Below are 27423 nucleotides of genomic sequence, written 5' to 3'. Positions count from 1 at the left end.
AACATATACTGCTGTTCACAAGAGACAAAACCCTCCTTGCACATCCCTGCAAAACAAAAGCAGATCTCAATAACATCCCCTTTATTTGACACATAGCAGTAGACTATCAGTCCTTTCTTCTAGTTAATATAAAGCTGAAACTCTGCAAGGTCTATAAGGGGTCAACACAAATCAGTCATTATATGGGTACCATAACAAAGATTCCAGTGAACCATATTTAAAACTATAAATAAATAGCTTGTATTTTAGAAAATGTTTGCTTCACGCAGTGTGGAGGAGGAAACATGGAACTTCAAACTGGCTGCTTAATATAGCCTAGTAGAGTGGCTGTCCTTTGAGGCATAATTTTGCTTGATGCAGGAAAGTCAGATTAAAGTGAGCCTTAGAATTTTGTTTCTTGTGTGGTAGGATTCAGAAAAGATTGGTAACCAATGGTCTATGTGCATGTAGTTGCAATGCAAGTGTCAGAAGAGGGACTGTCTCCTCTCCATTAAGTATGATCCACTACTGGCCAGCAGATAGGTTATGCAGAGGAAATGGTTTATTTCCATCATTCACATCCACTGGACATCCTTTTAACAAAATGTAAAATAACATTTTAAAAAGTGCATTACACATTAACATAGTGCAAAGAATAAGTTACAGCTTAAAATGTAAAAAATATATAACAAAAACAATCAATCAATGTAACAAAACTTACTCTCAATATGATGATGTATGTTTTAGGAGTTTTCATTCATTTATGCCTTATATGCAAAAAAAATCTCTAACACTTGTTGATGGTAAGGAATGAATATCAGGGAAAGATGGCAACTTGTACTCTTGACATGAACTACAATAAGTTCCCCCTCTCCCTATGTCTCAGTGTCTCTGTACCCAGCTTTCTGTCTCACTCTCAAAGCATTGACCAGTTTAAGGATTGTCAGTAAGGGCAGGTGGACCCTAAGATGCCTGGGAATGTATATATAAAACTTTGTTCTGTGCCCATTTGCACAAATAAACCCCTCAGACTTTGGTCTCAATAATAGCAAACAAAATAATAGCAATTGATGAGCCTGTCAAGCAAATACACGTGTGGGAGTGAGAGCTTGTGTACTCCGTGTGTGTCAAGATGTCGCTTTCGAGGGGCATCAGGATAATTATTTTGGGGGCAGAGGGCAAGTGGCGTTTCCATGGATACACTCATTCACAATGACTCTGCAAAGCCTGTGACGAGGTTAGGACAGACAGAGCTAAGGCCAGGGTTAAGGCACTTATGTAGAAATCATTAAAAAAACAAAAACATAAATAATAACAGTGCAGTAGCTTTAAGCATCAGTTGTGACGGACTAGTTCAAGACACTCCTTTTGACAGCACTTAAATCCTCCATCATATGGCCTACTGTTCACTGCTATGAGCATGACGTAACACTGAGCACCACTGGCCAACCAAACAGATTCTACAATAATGTCATCACCACACCAGTGTCATCAAATAAATAGTTGAACTTTCGGGATCTAATTCCACTCTTTATAATATTATAGGGTATTCTGTAAACCTTTAATAACCTGCTATGTCAGAAGTTACATCATGCTTATAACAGCTACATGAAGGCATAACAGTGGGTTGGAATAAAGCGCAAACCCAAATGATATATGGTGACCTCAAGTGCTAGACATCTGATTGGCTGAACTAGATTCAATAAAAAATAAAAAAAAAAGGGACAGGGGGCAGTTTTGTAGACATATCCCAATTTAAAACCCTACTAATTCCTATTCCATTCTATTAACTGTATTTCCTGTGAGGCAACCTCTTTAAAATTGAATACCCACCAGTGAACACAGGCAAATTCATCCAGTGCCTTAAGTGCAGTAACTCAAACGCCACAAAGTGTTCACTGACCACAGAACCCAACCCATTAATGTGGCTTGTACCCAAATTAAATGCAAATTTGCTTTGACCAGTACCTCTGAGTAACAAACACTGACAGTAGTTACTAATATAACAAATGCAGAGCCACTCATATGATTAAAGGGATAGCGCACCAAAATTACACATTGGTTTCCTTACCCTGTAAGCAGTCTATGCACAAGGTATGGCAGCAATCCATTCTTTGGTTTAGTTACTCTGGCACCGTTTCTACATGCTAACATTTTAGCATTTGTGGCACAAATCCCATTCAAGTCACGGGCCCGATATTAGCCTTTTCCGCGTATCATGTCCAAATCATCCGAAAGTATCCAAAATTGATTGAGAAACTCAAAGTCACTTATAGATGTTTTGAACACGATGCACAAAAAAATGCAATAAAATGGGGCCCATGACTTGGAAACAGTGCTAGGGAAACTACACCACAGCATGGATTTCTGTCATACTTTGTCCATAGACTGCTTTTGTTATCACAAAACAAAAGCAATCTTGTCTACATATAGTATAGGCCATTGCGTCAGTGGCAATGACATACATACAGTTCAATTGAAAAAAAGTTGATTGATCCCCCTACTTTAAAAGGGTAACAGTTGTTTTGCACTCATACACAGACAGCTTTTCCATCTTCACATAGCACTACTGTCACAACCATGGTAATAAACTCCTGATATATGCATGCGCCTGCACACACACACTGCCACCATCACACATATTATCCTTGCACACTCAACATGCCAAATGCATTAGTTTATAAACAGCCAAACAACTTTCAAAAGCATAATAACACCCTTGGGGCAAAGTAAATTTAGGCTGGCCACAAAGAAGTCAACTACCTGCATATTATGTGCCAGTTTATCAAATTAGAACATATACTAAATAAATACTCTTAACTGATAGGGGTTAAGTTAAGATTGGTCAAACAGCATGCGGGATGGCAGAGCCTCCAGTCAGACTTGGCCTGTCATACTGTACTGCTGCTCTACACACAGCTTCGGAAGTGTCTCATGTCTGCTGTAAATAAACTAAAACTTCTAGTAGCTAGCTACTGATATTCTACAGACTGCAACAGAAAGCAGAATTGTAACCCCTTTCTGAGAAACTATGACGGTGGATAATCGTCCGTTCCTTCCAATGCCTCAACTTGTTTTTGTCCCAACTTCCTTGTTTGGCTGTTAGTGTTGCCATGCTAATGCAAAAGGCTGAGAGAAGCTGGCTCTTTCCCAAACAGATCCAGCTAAAGCCCATTACGCTGTGCTGCTAACATCACAGACACATTTGGAACTCCCAGGTCTGTCAAAGCAAAAACAAGCTGTTCAAACAAATATGACTTATACAGTAGTTCTGCTTCAATGTATGGCAACGATTCCGTTTTTTTTTTTTTTTTACAGTACAAATAAAGGTAGTTCAATGTTGCTCTGGCACAAAGACAGTTGAATAAAGCCGGTTTCACAAAGCTCCTACATCTACTGTGCAATACCACAAATGTGTGTCAATAGGGAGGAGAATAAATAGAAGAGGAATGCCGTCAGAAAAACTTGAACCTAATGTATTTGATTGCCTTTTGAGAGTGATGCAGAGATGTTGGAAGAAAGATATGGTGTCAGACACAGTATGTCTGACTACAGCTGGTCTGGAGAAGAGGGGACAGAGCACTGATCAGCGGTAAAGTAGAGTAATACAGCGTTGTGAAATCCAATCCCAAAATGATTTCAACTCTTTCAGTTGCCCACAAATCCTCGCAAACCATACAAGGATGATGAGTTCTCAATCAGATCATTGAACTACTGTACCTATTGCCATTGCACAGCAGTGGTGAAATGCCAGCTGTGGCAAAAACTAAACAAATCCAACGTTTATATGCTCCCTCTAAACTGCTTCAAAGTAACAAACGAATCCAGGAGAGAATGGAAAATGGGATTTAGTCAATATTTTTTCTCTTTCTGCGTTTCTTCCCATCATCCATAGCATTGATCAAGAAGAGGCTGTAGCCGTGACGATGAGGACACGGTATGTAACACTATATGGTCATGAATAGAATATTGACCACTTTTCAAGACATTACTTCATGAAGTACTTCAAAATGGAGGAGGGCTGGCTGAGCCAGTCATTGAGAAGAGAGGCAAGTCAACAAAAACAGTCATGGACTAAAATATTCTTGAGATGCTTGTGTTCCGACTGAGGTACACTGCTTCGCTTGAAGAGGCAGGAAGATGCTCATATGATGAAGTCGTTATTCGGTGACACAAAAAAACGCACGAGGAAAATACAGTGAGTGAGGATTCAATATTCAACAGTCAGTCTGTTCAGGGGCACATGAGGAGATGTTGAACGAATCCAAGCAGAGGCTCAGTTGCACACATTCATTGAGCTCCATTGAGAGTGCCTTCTCCAACAGTATCTCTTATTTGGATTGATAAAACAGACAGTACATGTATGTATAATAGGAATTGTGTTGTTATTTTTCTTTCTTCCAGCCAACATTCTGTTAATATGTCTCGAGAGACAGAGGAATCTCCAGGACACCTCTAGCAAACCTGGCAAACTTCCTCCATCCTCCTTCAAACCTGCTCCCTAAGTTCTGACTGCGGAACCTGTCTGGAGGAGACACACTGGAAACACAGTCAGCTCCTGGGGGTGGATGGGGGCTCAGAGGGTTCCTCTTCCCCTGGTGTGGAGGGGCAGGCTGGTGGCTCGGTGAAGAACAGCTGGGCCTGATCGTCAGCTAGGTCTGAGAGGTCCTCGGAGTAGAAGGTGAGGCCTCCCAGCTTGGCCAGGGAGCTGGAGCGTTTGAGCAGGGAGGGGACGGTCAGGCCGGCCAGCCTCATGCGGGTTTCTATCTCCTGGGTGCGCTGCCGGACCAGGCCTTGGTGTCCTCCGCGGTTGCTGTGGAGGCTGTCGCTGCTGGAGCTCCGGGTGAGGGTGGAGCCGTGGGGGGAGGACACGGGGGTCCAGGTCTGGGCCGACCCCTGGGGGTACGACACCGGGGTGGTGTTCATCTGGGGGTCTGCGGCTATGACCGTGCAGCTGGTAGATGGAATGGGGGTTTCAGAATGCATCCCTACATCCCCCTCCACCTCCATTTCCTCCACCGCCAAGTGCAGGTCCATCTGCTCAGCAAGCCCAGCCCCTGAGAGTGGACCCTCCATGGCCAAGCCTGAAAGCCTCTCCAGCTGTTCTGCCCTCTGCCTCACCAGCCCCATCCCCAGCTCAGGCCCTGTCCTCTGTAGCTCCACTCCACCACCAGCAGCAGGCTGCAACTCCACCCCAGCAGGCTGCAACTCCACCCCCCCACTAGGAGACTGACCTGCTGGCCTCTCCCCGTCCAGGCTGAGCTTCATAAACGTGAGCTCCGTGATGGCTCCGGTCCCAGCCTCCCTGCCAGGCCTTGGCTCCTGCTCTTCCTCCTCCTCATCCTCCTGCAGCTCGTCCATGTCCTCCGTCTCCAGGGAGCAGTGTCTGTCTCGGGGCAGCTCCTCGCAGCTCATGGGCGACACCAGCCGCTGGCGGTAGGCCTCCAGGCGGGCAATGGTGGCAGGGAGGGTGCAGGGGGAGTGGGGGGCGGGGGTGTTGGTGAAGTGGGTGCCAGGGGGGTCTATGGAGATGGTGGGGACCACCCCGCAGTGGCGTGTGGGGTTAAGGCGGTGGGTGCGGCCTCCTGCCGGGCGCTCACAGCGCCGCCCTGGTGGCAGACGCTGGCAGTCTTTACAGGACTGGTAGGAGGGCTTCACTTTGTAAGGGTTTCCAGTGCTAGCACTGTCCTAAACAGAAGAAACAGAGAGAGGGAGGGAATGCATGGTCAGACAAAGGTCTCGAAGCTAATAAAACACAGATATTATGACACCAATAAGATGCTGGTCCCTGAAATGAATGGGATCGAATAATGACAGAAACATTAGGCATTACAATTACCCTCATGTAAGCTTAATATTTTAACCCTAAACCCAAGCCAGTTCAAGTCAAAATTAACCCAACTTTTACACCCCCATTTTTATAGATACAGGTAGCTATTGACTGCCCCACTCACGTCGAAGGTAGCGGGGCAGCTGCGCTTGGCAGCCAGGCGGTTACTGTTGTTGGCGTTCTCGTTGTTAAAGCGGTTCATGTTGACCTGCTCCTTCCTCTCTTCGTCCTCTCTCGCTCCCTCTCCTCCTGCAGGACTCCAAGCCAGGGCAGCCATCTCTGCCTCCTCCTTCTGCGCCTCCTCCTCGTCCTCCTCCTCCACCGTGCTGAACTCCAGCCTCAGCCTCATGTCCTCCAGGGGCTCCAGGCGGCCCCCACAGGTCTGGGCGGCGGTGCCCTCCCCGGGCAGAGCCAGCTGGGCCATGGGGAAGCCCTCGTCCTCCAGAAGGGCGTCCCTCTCCACATCCTCGATCTCAATAAACACCCTCTCCATACCCAGCAGGGGAGGGCCGCGTACTGGGGTGGAGGGCTCGCTGTCTAGGGCCGTGTCCGACAGCCGTCTGAAGTAGTAGTTGTAGTTGAGGGGGTCCAAGGGCTCCACCTCCAGGCCCAAGCCCCGACAGGGGGAGGCTCTGCAGCCCTCTACCCCCCAGGCCTCACCCTCCACGGGAGTCTCCTCTCCACCACAGCACTGGCCAGACGCCTCATCTGGGTTGTCCTCCCCTCCCTCGGGCCTCCACAGCTTGTTGTGGCGCTGCTTACTGGGGGACAGGGGGGGACGGAGTTAGAATGACCATGTGTACAGAGCATATGCATTGTATACAGACAGACATCATAGACATAATGAGATGCTTAGCCACTAATAAACATTCAGTCGCCATTATCTGCAGTCTCTCTACCAAGCTAATAATACACGAATAACCTTACAGATCCCGTCTAAACAGCTACTGTGGTAATTTAACGGTCACATTTGATCTGATCTCTATGCAGCGAGTTAGGTAGAATACCTCATGACTGCAGTGGAGTGAGAATGTAAATTAATGGTAGAGACTCCTCGTAAGGCCCAGCTGGTTACACAGTGCCTTCAGAAAGTATTCATACCCCTTGACTTTTTCCACATTTTGTTGTGTTACAGCCTGAATTCAAAATGGATTTGTTTTCCCCCCTCACCCATTTACGCAAAATTCCTCATAATGACAGTGAAAACATGTTTAGACATTTTTTCAAATGTATTGAAAATGAAATACAGAAATCTCTCATTTACATAAGTATTCACACCCCTGAGTCAATACATGTTAGAATCACCTTTGGCTGTGATTAAAGCTGTGAGTCTTTCTGGGTAAGTCTCGATGAGCTTTGCACACCTGGATTGTACAATATTAACACATTATTTGAAAAATTCTTCAAGCTCTGTCAATTTGGTTGTCATCGCTAGACAGCCATTTTCAAATCTTGCCATAGATTTACAAGCCGATTTAAGTCAAAATTGTAACTCGGCCACTCAGGAACATTCAATGTAGCCTTGGTAAGCAACTCCAGCGTAGATTTGGCCTTGTGTTTTAGGTTATTGTCCTACTGAAAGGCGAATAAAATAACATGACGCAGCCACCATTATGACTGAAAATATGGAGTGGTACTCAGTAATGTGTTGTATTGGATTTACCCCAAACATAACACTTTGTATTCAAGACAAAAAGTTAGTTGCAGTATTACTTTAGTGCCTTGTTGCAAACAGGATGGATTCTGTACAGGCTTCCTTCATTTAACTCTGTCATTTAGGTTAGTATTGTGGAGTAACTACAATGTTGTGGATCCATCCTCAGTTTTCTCCTTTCACAACCATTAAACTATGTAATGGTTTTAAAGTCAACATTGGCCTCATGATGAAATCCCTGAGTGGTTTCCTTCCCCTCTGGCAACTGAGTTAGGAAGGATGCCTGTATCTTTGTAGTGACTGGGTGTATTGATACACCATCCAAAGTGTAATTAATAACTTCACCATGCTCAAAGGGATATTCAATGTCTGTTTTTTTTTACCCATCTACCAATAGGTGCCCTTCTTTGCCAGGCATTGGAAAACCTCACTTTGTGGTTGAATCTGTGTTTGAAATTCACTGCTCGACTGACGGACCTTACAGATAATTGTATGTGTGGTGTACAGAGATGAGGTAGTCATTCAAAAATCATGTTAAACACTTATTGCGCAGAGTCCATGCAACTTATTATGTGACTTGTTAAGCACACAATCTCAATTAAATACATTTTAATTTCAGCCTGTAACACAACAAAATGTGGAAAAGGTCAAGGGGGTACTTTCTGAAGGCACTGTATACCTGAACAGACCTACATACCGTAAAACTTAAATTAAACGCTGAGTCGCAAATAGCCGTCTATCCCTTTTAATAGCCGGGCCTCTGCACACATTTCAGCAAATAAACAGCTATTTCAGATAAACGCTGGGTCTAAGTGAATTGTTTACTAGTGAACTTCAATACCGTAAAGATTGCGCGAAAGACGATAAAGGAGACAGCGGTGTGATTTGACATGGTCGGCTCAACGAGTGAGAATGGTGCTAAAGTACAAAATTGGGTTGATGATATGCAGCCTAGTCTTCGCAAGTCTGATCGGCGATGGATTTGTTATTATAAAAGGTTTATACTGGTCATATTTGGTCACAAACAAATGTGGTAGTCTTTTCAACATTTTATTGAGCAAAAGCTGTGTGCATTAAGGAAATACAAGCCTGGCTCAAATAGAAGCCTGTCTCTAATAAGCACCGGTTGTGTGTGATTGAAGCAAATAAACACCTGGGCTATTAATTTAAGTTTTACGGTATACCTGTATGGTACCCCAGTCTACCCTGACTGACTCACCTAGCGTCCAGGATGCCCTCGTACTCGGCCAGCTGCCTCATGAAACCAGCGTTGGGCCGAGCGATGCTCCTCTTCTGCTTCACAAAGTTGTAGGCCTTCTCCAGAGTCCAGCCATACTCCTTCATAGCATACGCTATGACCGTGGAGGCTGACCGGCTCACACCCATCTTACAGTGGACCAGACACTTAGACTGGTTCTTCCTGTGGGGCAATAATACGTTTTACATTGAAACCCTACTCATTTAGAAGATGTCTTATCCATAGTTACTAGGCTGTCCACATAGTTTATAGAATAACTTTGGCCAAGACAGAGGCACTAGCCACTATTTCATAGCCTACATTGCCTTTATTGATGTTCTGTGGTGAATACTTCACATGCTCCCATACATGTTAGCCGTTCAAGGAGTAGGGTTCAGTTTGTTTTGAGAAGTAGGCACTCACTTGGCTCGGACAATGAAGTTGTAGGTCTCGTTCCAGTGAGCCAGCAGGTCTGTGGCCTCCTCGTCGTACACCCGGATGTTGTGGTAGGTGAACGTGCCCGGGAAGAAGTTGTCTATTTCCCTGGTCACGTTGAGGATGTGGCCCACACTGCATCAAGAAGAAAGAAAAAAACATGTCAGTCTTTAGTTCAGTGATGCTAGCGATGTTCTAACAACAGACCTTTTTGTATTGGTAGGCCTTTTGAAGGAGAGATTCAACAATGACTTGACAGAATAATACAACGCTATGTTTGTGAGCCAGGGCTGGTGGTTAGGGAGCAGTTCTAGACATAGCTTTAGTGTTTGTGAGACGCCCACTCACCCACAGTCCCGTAGTTCCTCTAGATTGGAGGCATTCCACTCAGAGCCCTAGAGAAGAAACAAACAAAGGAATATACATCAAGACAACTTAGTCAGGTTACAGGGGTGAAATGAACTGTAACAACACCAGGGTTACAGTGAGAGGTGTGGCAGGAGTTCAGAGGTTAGCGAGGAGGACTGTAGTTACATTTGAGTCATTTAGCAGATGCTCTTATCCAGAGTGACTTACAGGAGCAATTAGGGTTTAGTGCCTTGCTCAAGGGCACATAAGCAGATTTTTCACATAGTCTGCTCAGGATTCGAACCAGCGATCTTTTGGTTACTGGCCCAACTCTCTTAACCGCTAGGCTACCTGCCGCCCTGTGTTATCTAAGGGCCTCTCTTTTGTACCTAAATGTACAGATAAACCATTCGATATGAAAGTAGATCTGTTTAAATTCTTTCGGAAGATTGAACTTAAGCATGTGTTTTCGCAAAACACTGTTTCGGGCCTAGAAACACATCAAAGTACTGGTACCCATTTTCAGCCCAAAAGCAAATTCTGTCCCATGGTTAACAACTCCTCGATTAATACCTATTGTAGGTTAGTCGAACAAGAAGCCATGTCAGTGTATACGAGACAAACAAACCACATTCAGAAGAATCTCACTAGAACAGAAGAACAGGCACTTAATGAATTAATGAAAGATTCCTCTTTGGTTATTAAACCTGCGGATTAGGGGGGTGCTATAGTTGTTTTAGACTATGAAAAATATATAGAAGAAATTCAGAGACAATTGAGCAATGAACGTTTCTATAGAAAACTGAGTGTTGATCCCACACAGGTGTTCCAAAGGGAAATATGCTCTAATCTCGAGCAAGCCCTATTAAACAACCTTCTCAAAACCTGAATATATTTGCTGCAAATGTCCATGCCTGTACATTTTACCGAAATTACACAAACCTAAAACACAACTAGGCAATTATCCAGGCAGACCAGTGGTTGCAGCAATAGGCTCAATGCTAGAGCCCTTGTTGATCTTTGTAGACTCTTTCATTAAAACTCAGGTGCAAGCATTGCCATCTTATGTAAAAGACTCTATAGACTTCATAAACAAGATCTCACCAATAACAGGTTTAACAAAAGACTGTATTTTGGTCACATTAGATGTCGAGACCTTATATACCAGCATTCCCCACGTGGAGGGGCTGGCAGCCCTAGCTCACTATTTGGGAGACAGAGACACTAACAAATATCCACTAACAAACTTTATTCTAGAGCTGGCTGAATTTGTTTTGACGTATAACTATTTCAGGTTTGATGATGAATACTACCTCCAAACGAATGGAACATCGATGGGCTCCACATTCGCTCCGAGCTATGCTAACCTCTATGTGGGTCTTCTTGAAGAACGTTTTGTTAATAATGAAAACAAAAATCAATTTTTGAATAAAATCCTGAAGTGGCATCGATATATTGACGACATTTTTTGCATATGGGAAGGAACTGAACAAGAGCGGTCAGATTTTATGGCATTACTCAATGACATTGACCCCAATCTCAAATTCACTATTGAATGTGACACTCAGCGTGTTCATTACCTCGATATGTGGATTGAGAAATCAAATGTAACCCTGTTTACAACTCTGTATAGAAAAGAAACGGGGACAGCTTCCATCCTGAGCCATTAAAAAGAGGACTTCCTAGAAGCCAGTTTTTCAGACTGCGCCGTATATGCCACTCCACAGAGGATTATCTAGAAAAAGCAGCGGAGATGCGCATTAGGTTTCTAAGAGGCTATTCTCCACAATGTGTGGATGAAGCTCTTAATTTGACATTGGGAAAAACACGAGATGAACTGCTACAAAAAAGTCCCGGTAAAGCTAAAGAACACTCAAATGTTCATAACCACAAATACTTTGTACTCGCGAAAAGTGGGAGATGCGGTCAAGAAACACTGGCATATTTTATCATCGGACCCAGCTTTGCCGGCTGAATTTAAAAATCCACCACTTATTGTCTATAGGTGAGGTCGCAATTTACGCAATAAATTGGTTCATGCCAACTGCCAGCCACAAAAGAAAATCAGCCAGGCTCTTTTACGCCCTCTTCCAAATGGTAGCTATAAACGCAGAGGATGCGCACAGTGCAACAATATGATGAAGTGTGAATATTTCTGCCACCCACACACAGGAAAACGGTTCTAAATAAATGACATTATTACGTGTTCCACCACCCATGTTATTTACATTATTAAATGTCCATGTGGGCTCTGCTATGTCGGTAAAACCTCTCGTTCTCTCAAACAGAGAATCACTGAACATAATAAAAGTTCAATCAGGAGAAACGACAGGGATTATCGAGTCGCAGTACATTTTAACGACCTAAAGCATGACATTTCTACCTTTAGATTCTGTGGCATAGAGAAAGTTAAGATATCAGACAGGGGAGGTGATATTAATAATACTCTGAGTAAAAGAGAATGTTTTTGGATTTTCACCCTCCAGACATTATTTCCTAAAGGACTTAATGATGAAATGCCTATGTATGTTATGTTGTGAATTTGAACATGAATTATCCTTATTTAAGATTACTCTGATGTTTTTCGTACAATGTACCCAATGACTAATGAAAACCTGCTCGGTAGGTCGATGTCCTCATTGTGGTTTTACAGACGTGTTTAATACGTCTTATTTACACACTTTATTTGAATATTTATGAAATATATATTGTTATATTTGGTAGCACTTATTTGTTTTTTACTTCGCCTCAAACCCCTTTCCATGCGTGGAACGGATGTGGGTGGGGCTGTCTACATAAGGGTGCTAATTTTTAAAAAAACTCACAAAAGCTCTGACGAAGGCCGTGAGGCCGATACGTAAAGCTTATTAAAGATCAGTGATACTATCAAGAGCAGTGTGCCGTTTCCTTTTTCCTTCATGGATACAAAGAGACCATTAGGATGTCAAGAAAGGTTATTACCAAGTAGAGGTGGTCGAAGATGAGTGTGGCTTTGTCCATCTGACCCAGGATCAGCAGCATCTCGTTGTCGATGAACTCTTTGTACTCCTTCAGGTTACAGCTCATATGCTGCTCCAGCTCCACACGGATCTGGGGGCACATATCAGGTATTAGGTTGCACCATGGTACTATACCATACACATAAGTGAAGTTGGGAGGACTAAGTACAAAAAATGCTAGAATTTCTTAACAGTTCACCTGACATGGATGAAATTACCCTCAAATTAAAGATGACAGTCTGCACTTTAACCTCAGTCATTGTATCATTTCAGAGCCAAAACAACAACAAAATGTGTCACTGCCCCAATACTTTTGGAGCTGACAATACCTCCTTGGAAGTGACATTCTCCAGGTCCCGGAACATCATAATGCTGCGCAGTTTGGCTTTGATTGCACACTCTGTTCTCTCGCTCTCCGTTGGCCTGTTCAACATACGTCAATACAATTATGAATGTAACCAGCACATTTCATTTCAACCAAAAAAACCCGGTTAACACCATAATGGACATACAGTACCTTCTGAGATTGGTAATGTAACTGGAAAAGAATCATACTAAAATCAACTGAAGTGAATTTTACTAAATCGGATGGGTGAGGTCTTACCGGTCGACGAACATGGCAGGTGAGTCGGGCCGCGTGGTCTCCAGGTCGGTCATAGCGTTCCACTCGTTGATGCAGCTCTGCTCGGAGGTGATACAGCTCTCATAGAAGCCCATCCAGGTGAGGGCCATGCCCCCGGGGAAGTAGTTGTACCTGCGAGACACCTCGCATGCCTTATGGAGGATCTGCAGGGCAGACCTGAAGACACGCCGGTAGCAGAAGCTCTCAGTCATAATACAGGTTCACAACAGCAACTGTTCAGTAGCTATTCTACTGATCTAATGACATGGAGAGTCAGTCTTTGGATCATTGATTTTTAATGACGGCAGGAAATTCAGAGCACATTATTAAGGCGTCTTGTCAAATCCAGAGCAAAATATGAGTCTGCTAAGAATGAAAACAAATTGTAACGTCTATTGACCAGTAGATGGTGCATGGACACTGCCAGCGTTTTTATCAGCATCACAGTGTTACCAGCCTGAATAATTCCATTAGTAGTTTATGATTTTCATTCCATTGATTGTTGATATTAAGATGAAACCAACACCACAAGCTCAAGGTGGTAAAGTACAGTACTGTCCATAGACAATCACTATGGTTTCAGGGAATATAAGGTCACCAGACAATGATATTCTGAAGTACCCAAACACAGTATCAATTAAAATCACAAAACAGACACTTACCACATGGCCTGTACAGAAACAGGCTTGAAGACATGTGTTCGTCCTCCTGTGGTCACACTAAATCCTCTGAGGAGAGAGAAGATGGAAGGATGAAGGATTAGGTTGGGTTCATGGACAGAGAGAGGGAGAGAGAGAGAGAGAGAGAGAGTGGTTTGAGAACACAAACGGGGCTGAGCTATAGTGGCTCGGGATGCTATTCAGGAAACAAACCAATGGAACATTCCTCCAGCATAGAGAGAGGGATGACTTTAACAGCTCAGCAAGAGCTCATCTGCCACATTGAGGGATGAAAACGGCTGTAGTTCACTGTACTGCCCACTGGAGGGCAAAGTAACTCATTCTGCGTCCCTTACAGGGCTGAGCCGTTTGAACGGGCTTAACGATCAGAGATACTTCATGGTTGACTGTGTGAATCCAGCTTGATTGTCTGTGGGATGTACTGCGTGTGACACATACCGTATCTTTGTAGGAAGTTCCATGTATACGTATGTGGGGGGTAACTACTGACAGCCATGTTATTGAGGAAAAATGTACTTTCTATGCCTGGGATGTGGTTGTCCCACCTAGCTATCTTAAGATGTAAGTCCCTCTGGATAAGAGCGGCTGCTAAATGACTAAAATGTAAATGTAGAAGAGCAGCACTTACCCATCTCCATCTAAATGGATCTTCGCGTCGCTCCATAGCGGTAGCACCATCCCGATAGAGCAGCTTTTACTGGGAATAATACAACGGAATTAATCATTTCTCTAAGACAACAACAAACCGCATTGTAGTCTATCACTGCTGGCTGAGGAGGAAAGACGGGTGGGTACCTGTCCTTATCGGTGAAGTCCATCCCCAGCAGGATATTCTCCTCTGTGTCCTGGCGACCACTGGTGTAGACCACAACCATGTACCGCACGCGGTCAGACCAACCGCTCTCTAACCGTACAGCCTGGGGTACAGCAGGAGGAATAGGTTACACTGTGTAGCATCTGTGCGTCAATCAATATGGATGGTAAGTACATTTGTTGGGATTTGACTCACCAGTTTAATGCGGTCCTCAGAGCGGAGGGTGTTAATCATGACCTGCAGGTGTTGAGGTAAGTCACCTAGGAGAGAAGAGGACCACATACCATAATCCAGCTGCTTCAGGTGGTGTGTCCCGATCAATCAAACCGATCTACCCATCAGCCATATCTTGTAGAACTATTTCCAGCTCAGCTATCCAGGTTTCTATTTAGATACCTCCTGCAGGTTGATCCAATTCCAACCACAGCAACACACATCTGTACAGAAGTTACACACGGCAGAGCAAAACCTGAACAGCTCATGACGGGACATGAAAATAATCGGGAATGGTGTACCAGAACATCTAATCTCAAGTACAACCCTCGGCTAAACTGATGCAAACATGCAGAAACAGTCAGTCATATGCGTAAACACACAGACAAAACGGCAGGTTTATCAGAGCTCAGCATTGACTTGAACGCCTGGTGATGTAATCAAAGGAATCTGGAATGCTCCTCACATTGATCTTGTGTTTAACCTGCGTATCATAGGGGAGGAGAGGGGAGGGGTGTGTTTGGACTCCAAAATGAAGGGATAGCACTCGCCAATCGAACAAATGTCAACAACAACCCTGCTATGAGACATGCTGTATCAGACACACATATGCCTACGGGTACATACACACCACCGAGGTAACATCAGCTGCACTGCGGGTTGGTTAGTCCAGCTTGGCGAGTTTGTAACATCTTGATGGGAAAATCAAACAAGCAGGATGTGGAAAACCGGATCTACAAAGCCCCTTTACTGCTAAAAGCAATACCTGCCTTGAGGGCACTCAATCAAAGGCCAGGTAATAATTCAGTGAACATGGGATAAACACAGGCTCAACCACAAAAGCCAAGCCAACCTCAGCAAATATGACCTTTTCTTTGCATAGAGCTTTAGCAGTGGCATTGTCACAGTTCACTGAACAACGGGCTCAGTGTGTGCCAAGAGTGTTTGTAGTTACCTGCGAGTTTGTGGTGTGTGGGTGTCTTGGGTCCCTGTGCATTGGTGCCCTGCTGCAGGAAAAGGGCAGCTCCTTTGACCATGAAGAAGCTCTCGCTGAGGCTGTAACACACACAGACAGACAGGCAGACAGACAAGGAAACACACACAGGCAGACAGGGAAACACACACAGACAGACAGAGACAGACAGGCAGACAGGAAAACAGGGTTTACAGACGTCTCAGACTGCATCAGTATCCAGTGGTTTGATGATGTAACAGAGAATGGGGAAGCATTCATTTGAGAAGTGAAAGAGCACATACTGTACTGTAAGTAGGCAACAGATCATCAGAAAGCCTACATAGCGTGTTGGGCAAATCATTATACTGCTTGAACAGCTTAAGCAGTGTCTGTGGCACACTGTTCTTCTACGGCGTTCTACTCAGAGGACATTAGAAACATTCACTCCATTCTACACCTGTTCGTTCTCCCTTCCCCGTTTTGTTGTGCTCCATTTACGTAGGTCTACAGATGAACAGAATGTCTGTTGTCGCAAAACTACTCAGCCACAGCCTACTTTACTTCCCATGTCTTTGACAGACACCAGTGAGTTCACTTCATTGGAGTCAAACAGCCATCGAAAGTTAATGTGGAAGCTCTACTGCAGAATATCACAAGGTTGATGTGGTTCAATGAACTGTCCAAACCACAGTATTCTTCTCACTTAGCAATAAGTCAGACTGTTTTTCTCTAGAGCCAGGAATGGAGACAATGACCTGGAAATGTCAAAATGTACCGAGGGCAGAATCAGGGAGCAGAGCTACAGTGAGAGAAAGAGACAGGGTGGGATGGCTGTTAATTGCTTTTCAAAGGTTCAGTGACCAGCAGAAAAGGACATTCCGAGCTCATCCGTAAGTGAATGTCAGCAGACTTTAGAGACCTTTCCTTGATGAAATATTCCCCTGACAGAACATGATTAGGTCCCCTGACCTTTCTGGGAGGGAGAGGGGGGCAGATAATTGTGCCCACCACTGTAATATGTCCCCTATCTGGCCAGCACCATCCCTCCCTTGTCTGGCCAGGGATGGGCTCTCCTGACTGCCCAGGAGGCACTGACCACCCCCGGATAAAAGCTAGGTTTTCCTTGGACTCCACAATGTCCAGGAGAAACAGAGCTAAGTGGTCACTGGCCATAACATTGACCAAAAGGAACAGAGCTGGGCTTTGTTAACAGGCAAGCTGCCCTCTCGCTCTGCCACCACACAAAGACTGGTATGACAGAGTGGGTCCGTCACAAGAGCTTTTGTTTCTGTTCAGCTGTTCCATCGTATTGTTTCTTTTCAGAATGTCCTGAAAAGACGATGATGACGAGGGTGGCCTCGGTCAAGAGGTCAGAGAGTGGGGTACCATAGGAAATCAGTTGGGTACATAATATGTAGCTCATCTTTCAAAATGTCCAAAGTCCTCTAAATGGGATGTACTGCAACAATAATCACAATCCAGAAACAAGAGTGACAGATGAATGTATAGACCTAAAGGTTTATCAAATATGCTCCAGCTACTGTTGATCTGTCCATTACACTATTACTGAGAACAAATCAGAGCTAATACCCATGTCTCTAAGACAGCTGGGAACAGTAGACGTCTAAAAAGGAACACTCAAGAATCTAGACAGCAATTAAAACAATACCCGTAAGCAATTCCAACAGCACGATCAAATGCATAATTAAAGTACACTTTGTATTTATGTCTAAGAAAAATAAGTTGTCAATAAAATGCACAGAGCTATAGAAATGGATGTTACACTTTGTTTTACCAATGACTAATAACAGAAAATGCAGGTCACACAATATATGCACTTCCAAGTTACAACCGTTCAAACCATCTTTGCTACCACTTATCAAGGTAATAATGCCAGTGACAGAAACACTTAGGATTGCCTCTCCTGGAGTGAGTGTGCTGAGGACTTACATTCGGTAGATCTCGCTCTGAGTCAGGACTGCGTTCTCCACAAAGTGAGGCAGCATGGTAAGCATGGCTTCCTGCGAGGGCTCCACCACAAGATGCATCCTGATGCTGGTTACTGGATCTCTCCCTTAGTAGCGTTCTGGTCTACTGGCTTCCTCAGAAATTATAGCTTCATAGCACATCCATGTGCAAAAATTACATTCACAACCATTTTATGCCTCAAAAACTACATTTGGCTTCTGAAGCACAATAGCCAAGATTGCCTTGGGTTTCTTTTTTTTCATGTAAAAAGGTGTAGATTGGGTTGAACTAGTCTGATCATGTATCCTAGTCTGGTGTGTCTGTCTCTCCCTCCTGTCCGTCTGGGTTGTGAGGATTAGTCTTCAGACTTCTGCTGCGTCTGCTCAGCTCTGTTGCTTATCTCTTCCTCACAGCGCGCGCTTGAGCAATCAGCACTCCCTCCGCAACACTCCTCCACAAAAGCTCTATTCAAGCATATTTCGCGTTGGCTGGGTTGGGTGGCAGGGAATCTAGCTCGGCTCAGCTTCAGTCTACAAAGCACGCGTCTGTAGAGCGGAGGCTGTTTGACATGAAGGATCCCAGAGGATCTCTGATGAGACACTGAGCCAAAGGAAACATACTACTCATTGAGTGGCATATTCAACTCTGTATGAACCACAACTCGTTCACAGAACACATCCAAGTCCATAATAGTCCAAACATAGAGGCTGAAGCAATTTAAGAAAGCTACTAGTTAGACAACACACATACCAAGGAGATCTCCCTTTTCTAAGTCCCTGCATGTAACACACACACACACACACACACACACACACACACACACACACACACACACACACACACACACACACACACACACACACACACACACACACACACACACACACACACCACAGTGAGCGCTCTCCTTGGCTGTTGCATAACCCTGTCTGGTACTTGGGGTTCCTGGCTGAGGCAAGCAGGGTGCTGTGAGTACCAAAGGCTGCTGGAGGGTTGAATGTGGATCAGTTTTCTGCCTGACTGATACAGTATGGCTTTCAGAGAGGGCAGGTTGAAGTTTATTGTCATGAGTCTTGTCCTGGAGGCAGAACTGTGCCATTTGCCCTTAGATATGCCAGCTGCAAAGTCAAAATTGGCTATATTGTAAAAATTCTTTAAAATAAAAATGTGCTTTTTGGTATTCATTCAAGGTTAGACATTAGGGATAGCAATGTGCTTAAGGTTAGGTTTATAGTCAGATGTATGACTTTGTGGCTGTGCTAGCTAGTAACAACTGCAGAGCAGCCTAAAGAACAAGATTCATGATGAAAAACGCTAACCTGCTCAGAGAGGCAGACTCGCTGACATCACCGGGTCCACAGGACTGAGAGAGGACGAGATGAGCAGGTCTAACGTGGATTGGGTTGGGCCGCTTCCAAAACAGACTCTTCAATAAGCAATGGTGTGACTATTCCGCCCTACAGCGTGTCTCTGGGTTGGTGACTCTTTATCATTATCAACTCAAAAGTCTTTGTTTTAGCCCAGGGGTCCACAAACGTTTTGGGGCCGGGGACTCCTTTTGTGATAGCAAATTCATCAGGGATCCCCTCATAATCAGAACACAACTTGAGTTAGATAAAAGGTTTTACTATGACTTCAGCAGTGCGTGACCGGACGAACTAAGTCTCGGGCCCTGGGAAGGAACATTTTAAAAGGCCCGCCTCTTGGCATCGGAGAGAGAATGTTGCAGTTTTCAAACAAATGTCCTGCAATTCTACACGTCATCATGGGGCAGAAAGATTTTTAGTTGTTGCAGCTTTAAAGCTAATATCCTGCAATCCTACACCCTCTAAAAACATATTCCAGACCCCTTGGACAAAATTGGTTTAAACTGGTAGTAATATAAAAAAATCTGAAATATAAAATTATTATTATTTTTGATCTGGCCGCAGCACCTTCACTTTGAGAACCCCTGGTTTAGCCTTTTAACTAAAAAATAACATGCAATGATGCTTGATTCAAAACACCTCATATCAATCATTTGGTTAAGTTTGTGTTTTTTTTTTTACTTCCCTCATCCTCCCTGCTTCTTCTGCCAAGAGAGCAGGCAGAAGCAGCTCTGCACGAAAGATTTTACATCATCAAAATGTCTCTCCATCCCACCTTTCAAACATTCCTCTATCTGCCTGGTGCCACCAAGAATGTAGTCTACCTTGTCAATGTTAGAATCTCAACACACCCTGTATGTATCATGTCTACCAGATGGGGGAATATGTTGTGTAAGGCTGAAACCTCCCTTGCCCAGTCAGGTTGGACTAGAGAACAGAGTGTGCAGCCAACACTGGGCCTACTACAATGGACAAATAGGTCTTATCACCTCTCTTACCAAGAAACTCTGACAGTCTAATCTAGAACAAAACAAGACCATTACATCACATCACATCCTGCTGTAGCCGAGCAGAGGATTCCATCTGTGCTACTCACCCCCAGCTCTGCAATACAGCTGGATAGTGTTTCTGGTTTGATGGAATGTATGATAGCGGTTGATGGGAATGTTAACTCTGGCTTGAACCATTAACACTGTTATTACAGTGGATACAACTAGGCCTACATCTAGGTGTAGAAGGGTCCTCTGATAGGGACATTTCATGTACTACTGTAATGGGCTGCAATGGCGTGTGATGTTCCATCCCTTTTGCATGCGATCAAGGTGTGGGCCAATTGATTGGATAATAGTTATACTAAACTCAGCAAAAAAAGAAACGTCCTCTCACTGTCAACTGCGTTTATTGTCAGCAAACTTAACATGTGTAAATATTTGTATGAACATAACAAGATTCAACAACTGAGACAAACTGAGCAAGTTCCACAGACATGTGACTAACAGAAATGGAATAACGTGTCCCTGAACAAAGGGGGGGGTCAAAATCAAAAGTAACAGTCAGGATCTGGTGTGGCCACCAGCTGCATTAAGTACTGAAATGCATCTTCTCCTCATGGACTGCACCAGATTTGCCAGTTCCTGCTGTGAGATGTAACCTCACTCTTCCACAAAGGCACCTGCAAGTTCCCGGACATTTCTGGGGGGAATGGCCCTAGCCCTCCGATCCAACAGGTCCCAGACATGCTCAATGGGATTGAGATCCAGGCTCTTCGCTGGGCATGGCAGAACACTGACATTCCTGTCTTGCAGGAAATCACGCACAGAACGAGCAGTATGGCTGGTGGGATTGTCATGCTTGAGGGTCATGTCAGGATGAGCCTGCAGGAAGAGTACCACACGAGGGAGGAGGATGTCTTCCTTGTAACGCACAGCGTTGAGATTGCCTGCAATGACAACAGGCTCAGTCCGATGATGCTGTGACACACCATCCCAGACCATGACGGACCCTCCACCTCCAAATCGATCCCGCTCCAGAGTACAGGGCTCGGTGTAACGCTCATTCCTTAGACGATAAATGCGAATCCAGCCACCACCCCTGGTGAAACAAAACTGCGACTCGTCAGTGAAGAGCACTTTTTGCCAGTCCTGTCTGGTCCAGCGATGGTGGGTTTGTGCCCATAGGCGACGTTGTTGCCGGTGATGTCTGGTGAGGACCTGCCTTACAACAGGCCTACAAGCCCTCAGTCCAGCCTCTCTCAGCCTATTGCGGACAGTCTGAGCACTGATGGAGGCATTGTGTGTTCCTGGTGTAACTCGGGCAGTTGTTGTGGTCATCCTGTACCTGTCCCGCAGGTATGACGTTTGGATGTACCGATCCTGTGCAGGTGTTGTTACACGTGGTCTGCCACGGCGAGGACGATCAGCTGTCCATCCTGTCTCCCTGTAGCGCTGTCTTAGGCGTTTCACAGTACGGACATTGCAATTTATTGCCCTGGCCACATCTGCAGTCCTCATGCCTCCTTGCAGCATGCCTAAGGCACGTTCACACAGATGAGCAGGGACCCTGGGCATCTTTCTTTTGGTGTTTTTCAGAGTCAGTAGAAAGGCCTCTCTAGTGTCCTAAGATTTCATAACTATGACCTTAATTGCCTACCGTCTGTAAGCTGTTAGTGTCTTAACGACCGTTCCATGTTCATTAATTGTTTATGGTTCATTGAACAAGCATGGGAAACAGTGTTTAAACCCTTTACAATTAAGATGTGCGAAGTTATTTGGATTTTTACGAATTATCTTTGAAAGACAAGGTCCTGAAAATGGGACGTTTCTTTTTTTGCCGAGTTTGTTTTTTAATGGATATAACATTAACGCAAGAATAATACATTCTTCATCCAGAGCAACATAGACCTACAATGTGTAATTCAGCACCAAGCGTCCATGTTATTTCACCAGGACATTTCTGTGTGCCTCCTGCTGTAACCTAACCCTGGAATTCCCACTGACACCAGGGTCAGGGGTCAATATCCATAGGCTTTGGGAAACATACTCACCGATCTCCTAGCCAATGTATACCACCCCTCCCCCTACTGGAGCACAACAGATCCTTCCAAAACATTACTGCATCCTTAATGTCTGTGCATGCACAGCTTCTCAGGAAATATGGGGTGGGTGGGGGGGGGCTTACCTCTGATTTGCTCTCCGGTCATCATCACTCCCAAAATCCTGCAAGACAAATACAAAGAGAAATGTTACATATACTGTAGGCCCACTAGAAACACAAACCAGTAATCCTTCCATCATGGCTGTGCAGACAGTACAGCAGCATGGATTGCGCAACAGCAGCACATGACCATATTATGACCTGCTATGTCCTATGCTCCCTTCATTGACCTTGCTATAATACCTCATCACAATGTCACAGTACAATGTCTCAGAGGGTATATAGGTCATTACTATGGTGTTTTTGATTGATGTGAACAAGTAACTAAATAAAGACCTAAGGCCTACTGTAAAGTAACAGTTAGAGCAATGCTGTAACTCCTGAGGACAGAGGGCAGAGTAATTGTGGTTGTTTGTTGCATTAAGTAAGATCTGCGCATAAAACTCTCTGGGTGTTCCATGAAAGGTTACAGAAGTTATGGTGGCCAAAGGAGCACTGACATAGGCCTAAACTCTGTGCTCGACCCGTGGTGATGTCGAAGAGGTTATTTAATCCAACAGCTCAAACTAATCCAATCACTTGTAGCAACATACTCTAGATACTTTCAGGTATACAAGAGAGGAATACACAGGATTATACTGTAGGTCACCGACTCAGTATGAAATCCTTTCTGCAGCAGTATCTTTAATGATGTAATTAGTATGACATCATTTCTGCAGCAGTCAGCCATGTGTGTGTTTGTGTGCGCAACTGACTGCCACGATGGGAATTCAAGCCATAATGGGTTCATTGGCCTTTGAAAGTCATGGTATAAAAAAAAAAATGCATCATATGCTTTATTAGGGAGATCAGAAGCCGGAGAGATGTACTACAGTGTATGTTTTAACTGAACTTAGGTTTTAAAAACGTTCAATACACTTGCATTGAATACAGTGTATCAGCGCTCTCTACTGGCCATACCAGGTTACTATCTATGATCTCATATGTTTTGAAATATTAGCTCACACCTGCCACCGTAGTATTTTGACTGTGAGTTGAACCATTAAAACGAGCGGGTACCAACCGCAGCATCCCTGACTCACTAGTGATGTAACCGTGCATATTAATAGGCAAGTAGCTAGTTGTACTATTCTGATCAATCTCACTCTATTCCATATGCCAGCCAAAGCAAATTAATTTAAACAAATTACTTTCAAAATGTGCAAAAGCCTGAGTTCATACTTTAATTAAAGTACCTACTGTATAAACGCGTATTTGTCTTTTAAACCACACAAGCTGAAGGCACAAATAAAATGTTGCCACACGCAATGAATGCATTGTTCTGGTAACTAATCCCCAGCTCAGATTTTGTTTACAAGCTAACGTCGCGGGGCTGGACTAGTTAACCATTCTAAACGCCACGGATTCCAGGAAGTCAACTATTAAACAATGTCCATACAAAACTGTTTTGCCGTGTTAAATAAAAAGTCACAACATTTGTAAAATTCTATTGACAGCTGAAAGCGTTCTCTGCTATGCTGGGCCTAGTGGGTGAGGGACGTGGGAATCGGGCGCATCCCCGGCGTTTCCTCCACGGCGCTGCCTATAGCGAACAACCCCCGCGCTAGACAGTTTCCACTTACCTCCCCCGCGTTGGTGGTGGCGGTACTGGCGGTGGATGCTGCGCTGGGGGTGGGAGAGCGCTGCAGGGTTACCAGGGCCATGGTGGGCTGCTGTTACGGAGGAGGGGAGTCCTTTGAATGGGAGAAAAAAAGGCGCGTTGCTCTGGGACAAGATGCGCCGAAATTGTCCCTGTCCAGCACAGGAGAAAAAGCTCAGGATCGCATTAAATATTCTTTGGCTCTGATTTCACCATGATACACCCATCACAGGCTTCCGCCTCGCTCATCCTCCACAGTTCGCTTTAGAATAGTCATCTGTAAATAGTTGTAAAGGCAAGTATAACACTTCGTCCATCTGTGTTATATGCCATTTTATCACGCAGACAAACAAAACATCGTAGATTGCATGAGGAGCAGAAATTACATGCGCTTCTGTTTTACTGCCGGATACTACGATTGGCCGCTTCAATTTGCGTGCGCGCTGTCATTGGGCAAATGTCGTCAAGGTGATTCTGGCCAGACTATATTTTTGAGACTATAGACCACAGACTATTCTCTGCGGAGTCCCCAACAGGCGGATGTTCCGGTGTTGTGCCGAAAAGCCCCCCCCTGCCAGAATTCTCCCCCCCTTCGCGTGAATGCGCACGCACTCAATTCTTCATTGCTGCGACTTGCTTGAAAGTTGAGATTTCTGATCACGTTAGGCTGCGTTTCAATTTTTTTTAATGTCGGTTTGATCGCGGGGAGGCACTAATAATGTCTACAGTTTTCGGTTTGGTTATTTGTTTCAAGTGTATTAGTCTATAAATAAGTCTCTTTGCCAAAATTCGTCTTATTCGACTAGTAGTTGTTCTGACATTTTTATTGCTTGCCTACATTTGACTCCCTCCTCTGTTTAATATAACACACATTCATTATTAATTTCGGTTGACTTTAGCCACCAAATTACGGAAATTAGAAGGGGGGGGAGATTTTGGCAAGGCTATTTTCTTGCCTGACGAAATTCTCCCCTCTATCTATCTTGGGACTGCAAGGCCTGGCACACTTCTGAATAATTTTGGTAACTCATGTTGACCAGTAGTGTGTGCCACAGAAAGTATTTGACTCTAGCCATAAAATTAAGGAAATTAGAAGGGGGGGGTAGATTTCAGCAAGGCTATTTTCTTGCCTGCCGAAACCCCCCCCTTCTATTTTGGGACTGCAAGACTTGCCAATGCAATATAAAGTCAAAAGAAAAAGCCTGGAAGGAAGATGACTAGAAACAATTCGGTTGACCGTTTTATGTGTGGATTAATTGTCGGAGTAAAGGACCTTGTGCATTTCAGGTAAAATAACAACTCAATGTTTATATCCCAGGACAAATTAGCTAGCAACAGCAAGTTAGCTAAATAGGACAAATTAGCTAGCAAGTGCAAGCTAACTAGCTAAATTGCCATGCATGTTTAATGCTTTTCGACCTGTCCCCAAATTAATGTAATTGGTTCAGAGTTTGTTTTGATATTTTAACCTGCGTGTCGTGATCGCGTTTGGTGTAGGGGGACAAAATAAATCTATGCACGATGGTGCACGCACGCAGCCGGTTTGGGTTCCGTGTTAGGCTCCTTAGTTCCAGTGAAGGGAAATCTTAATGCTACAGCGTACAATGACATTCTAGATGATTATTTTCTTCCAACATTGTGGCAACAGTTTAGGGAATGCCCTTTCCTGTTTCAGCATGACAATGCTTCTTTCACATGCTTTGCTTGCTGTTTGGGGTTTTAGGCTGGGTTTCTGTACAGCACTTTGAGATATCAGCTGATGTACGAAGGGCTATATAAAAATAAATTTGATTTGAAAATTTGAATGCCCCCATGCACAAAGCGAGGTCCATACAGAAATGGTTTGTTGAGATCGGTGTGGAAGAACTTGACTGGCCTGCACAGAGCCCTGACCTCAACCCTATCGAACACTTTTAGGATGACTTGGAACACCGACTGCGAACCAGGCCAAATCGCCCAACCTCACTAATGCTCTTGTGGCTGAATGGAAGCAAGTCCCCGCAGCAATGTTCCAACATCTAGTGAAAGCCTTCCCAGAAGAGTGGAGGCTTTTATAGCAGCAAAGGGGGGACTAACTCCATATTAATGCCCATGATTTTGGAATGAGATGTTCGACGAGCAGGTGTCCACATACTTTTGGTCATGTAGTGTAGCTACCAGCTATCAGTGGTGTAAAGTATAAATACCTTAAAGTACTACTTAAGTAGTTTTTTTTAATATGTACCTTACTTTACAATTTATATTTTTGACTACTTTTACTTTTCTACATTCCTAAGGAAAATAATGTACTTTTTACTCCATACATTTTCCCTGACACCCAAAAGTACTCTTTACATTTTGAATGCTTAGCAGGGCAGGAAAATGGTTAGAACATCCCTGGTCATCCCTACTGCCTCTTATCTGGCGTGCTCACTAACACACATGCTTAGTTTGTAAATTATGTCTGAGTTCTGGAGTGTGCCACTGGCTATCTGTAAATTTGTTTTGCTTAATATAAAGAATTTGAAATGATTTATACTTTTACTTTTGATACTTAAGTATATTTTAGCAATTACATTTACTTTTGATACTTAAGTATATTAAAAACCAAATACTATGACTTTTACTCAAGTTGTATTTTACTGGGTGACTTTTACTTGAGTCATTTTCTATTAAGCCATCTTTACTTTCACTCAAGTATGACCATTTTGCACTTTTTCACCACTGATAGCTACTGTAACTATTTTGCTTTTTGTACCTGTTGTTGGCGCTTGTTGACCCGCAGTGTTGTGCCAGTCCTACTTGATCTGGTGCGATTCAGAATAGCCATCGACGATCTGTTCGCATCGCAAGACTCAACCCATTGTCCAATGTGGTTTTCCATAAAGGGTCCAGCAGGCCCAATCGGGGTCGATCCCCTATCACACAGATGGCTAAGGGGGCTGCTGTATGTGTTTCCATCAATTCCCTTCCCCCCTCAGGTAGGGAGGAAGATCAGTCTCGAGAGCGCATCTTTTCTACTTGTTGCTCCACATTGGCCACAGCAACCATGGGAACTCCCTCTCTGTGCAGACCTCCTTTCACAAGCGAAAGACAAGCTTTGGCACCTCAAACCCAGCATACTGAAGTTGTTGGTGTGGTCCCTGAACATGACCTCCTTGTAGCTGCAGTGTTATCCTTCTTGGTAATTGATCAAAATCAGGCAACCAGGGAATCTTCTATCTGAACTCTGTATTAAGTGGAATGTGCTCAGAAAAAGGTATTTCGACCAAGCAGAATCGCCTTCTTCCTGTCCAATTTCTGTAATTTTGACTTTCCTCCAGGAGCTTCTGGCTGCAGGGAAGTCCCCATCTAAACTCAACAAAAAAATAAACGTCCCTTTTTCAGGACCCTGTCTTTCAAAGATAATTTGTAAAACTCCAAATAACTTCACAGATCTACATTGTAAAGGGTTTAAACACTGTTTCCCATGCTTGTTCAATGAACCATAAACAATTAATCAACATGCACCTGTGGAACGGTCGTTAAGACACTAACAGCTTACAGACGGT

General features: G+C 44.2%; 1 protein-coding gene across 2 annotated transcripts; it reads right to left on the bottom strand.

The window, feature by feature from the left end:
- Positions 1-519: 519 nt before the first annotated feature.
- LOC106564343 (protein phosphatase Slingshot homolog 1) lies at positions 520-24448 on the bottom strand. 2 transcript variants are annotated; one of them, XM_014130401.2, is made up of 15 exons: positions 23877-24448; positions 22279-22316; positions 15767-15867; positions 14794-14858; positions 14580-14701; positions 14413-14481; positions 13767-13832; positions 13087-13281; positions 12812-12905; positions 12445-12573; positions 9484-9530; positions 9124-9270; positions 8683-8883; positions 5934-6570; positions 520-5667 (listed from the first exon to the last, which is right to left on the bottom strand). In XM_014130401.2, exons 1-15 carry the CDS (start codon positions 23955-23957, stop codon positions 4531-4533), a joined length of 3129 nt encoding a protein of 1042 aa, XP_013985876.1. In that variant the 5' UTR covers positions 23958-24448; the 3' UTR covers positions 520-4530. The 2 variants fall into 2 exon arrangements, with proteins under 2 accessions (XP_013985876.1, XP_013985883.1); XM_014130408.2 differs by lacking the exons at positions 22279-22316; positions 23877-24448 and adding an exon at positions 17717-18430.
- Positions 24449-27423: the final 2975 nt, after the last annotated feature.

This window comes from Salmo salar, chromosome ssa01 (genome assembly GCF_905237065.1).
Source record: "Salmo salar chromosome ssa01, Ssal_v3.1, whole genome shotgun sequence".
Taxonomy (NCBI): domain Eukaryota; kingdom Metazoa; phylum Chordata; class Actinopteri; order Salmoniformes; family Salmonidae; genus Salmo; species Salmo salar.
This window is presented reverse-complemented; position numbering and strand designations above follow the sequence as displayed.

What these genes read in the sequence shown, in the direction of transcription:
- LOC106564343 (XM_014130401.2), bottom strand. Translation starts at nt 23,957, where the DNA reads ATGGCCCTGGTAACCCTGCAGCGCTCTCCCACCCCCAGCGCAGCATCC. An exon ending in CACACACCACAAACTCGCAG is followed by an intron (nt 14,859 to 15,766) that starts GTAACTACAAAC and finishes CTTCTCTCCTAG; the next exon opens with GTGACTTACCTCAACACCTG. An exon ending in AGAATGTCACTTCCAAGGAG is followed by an intron (nt 12,574 to 12,811) that starts GTATTGTCAGCT and finishes ATGTGCCCCCAG; the next exon opens with ATCCGTGTGGAGCTGGAGCA.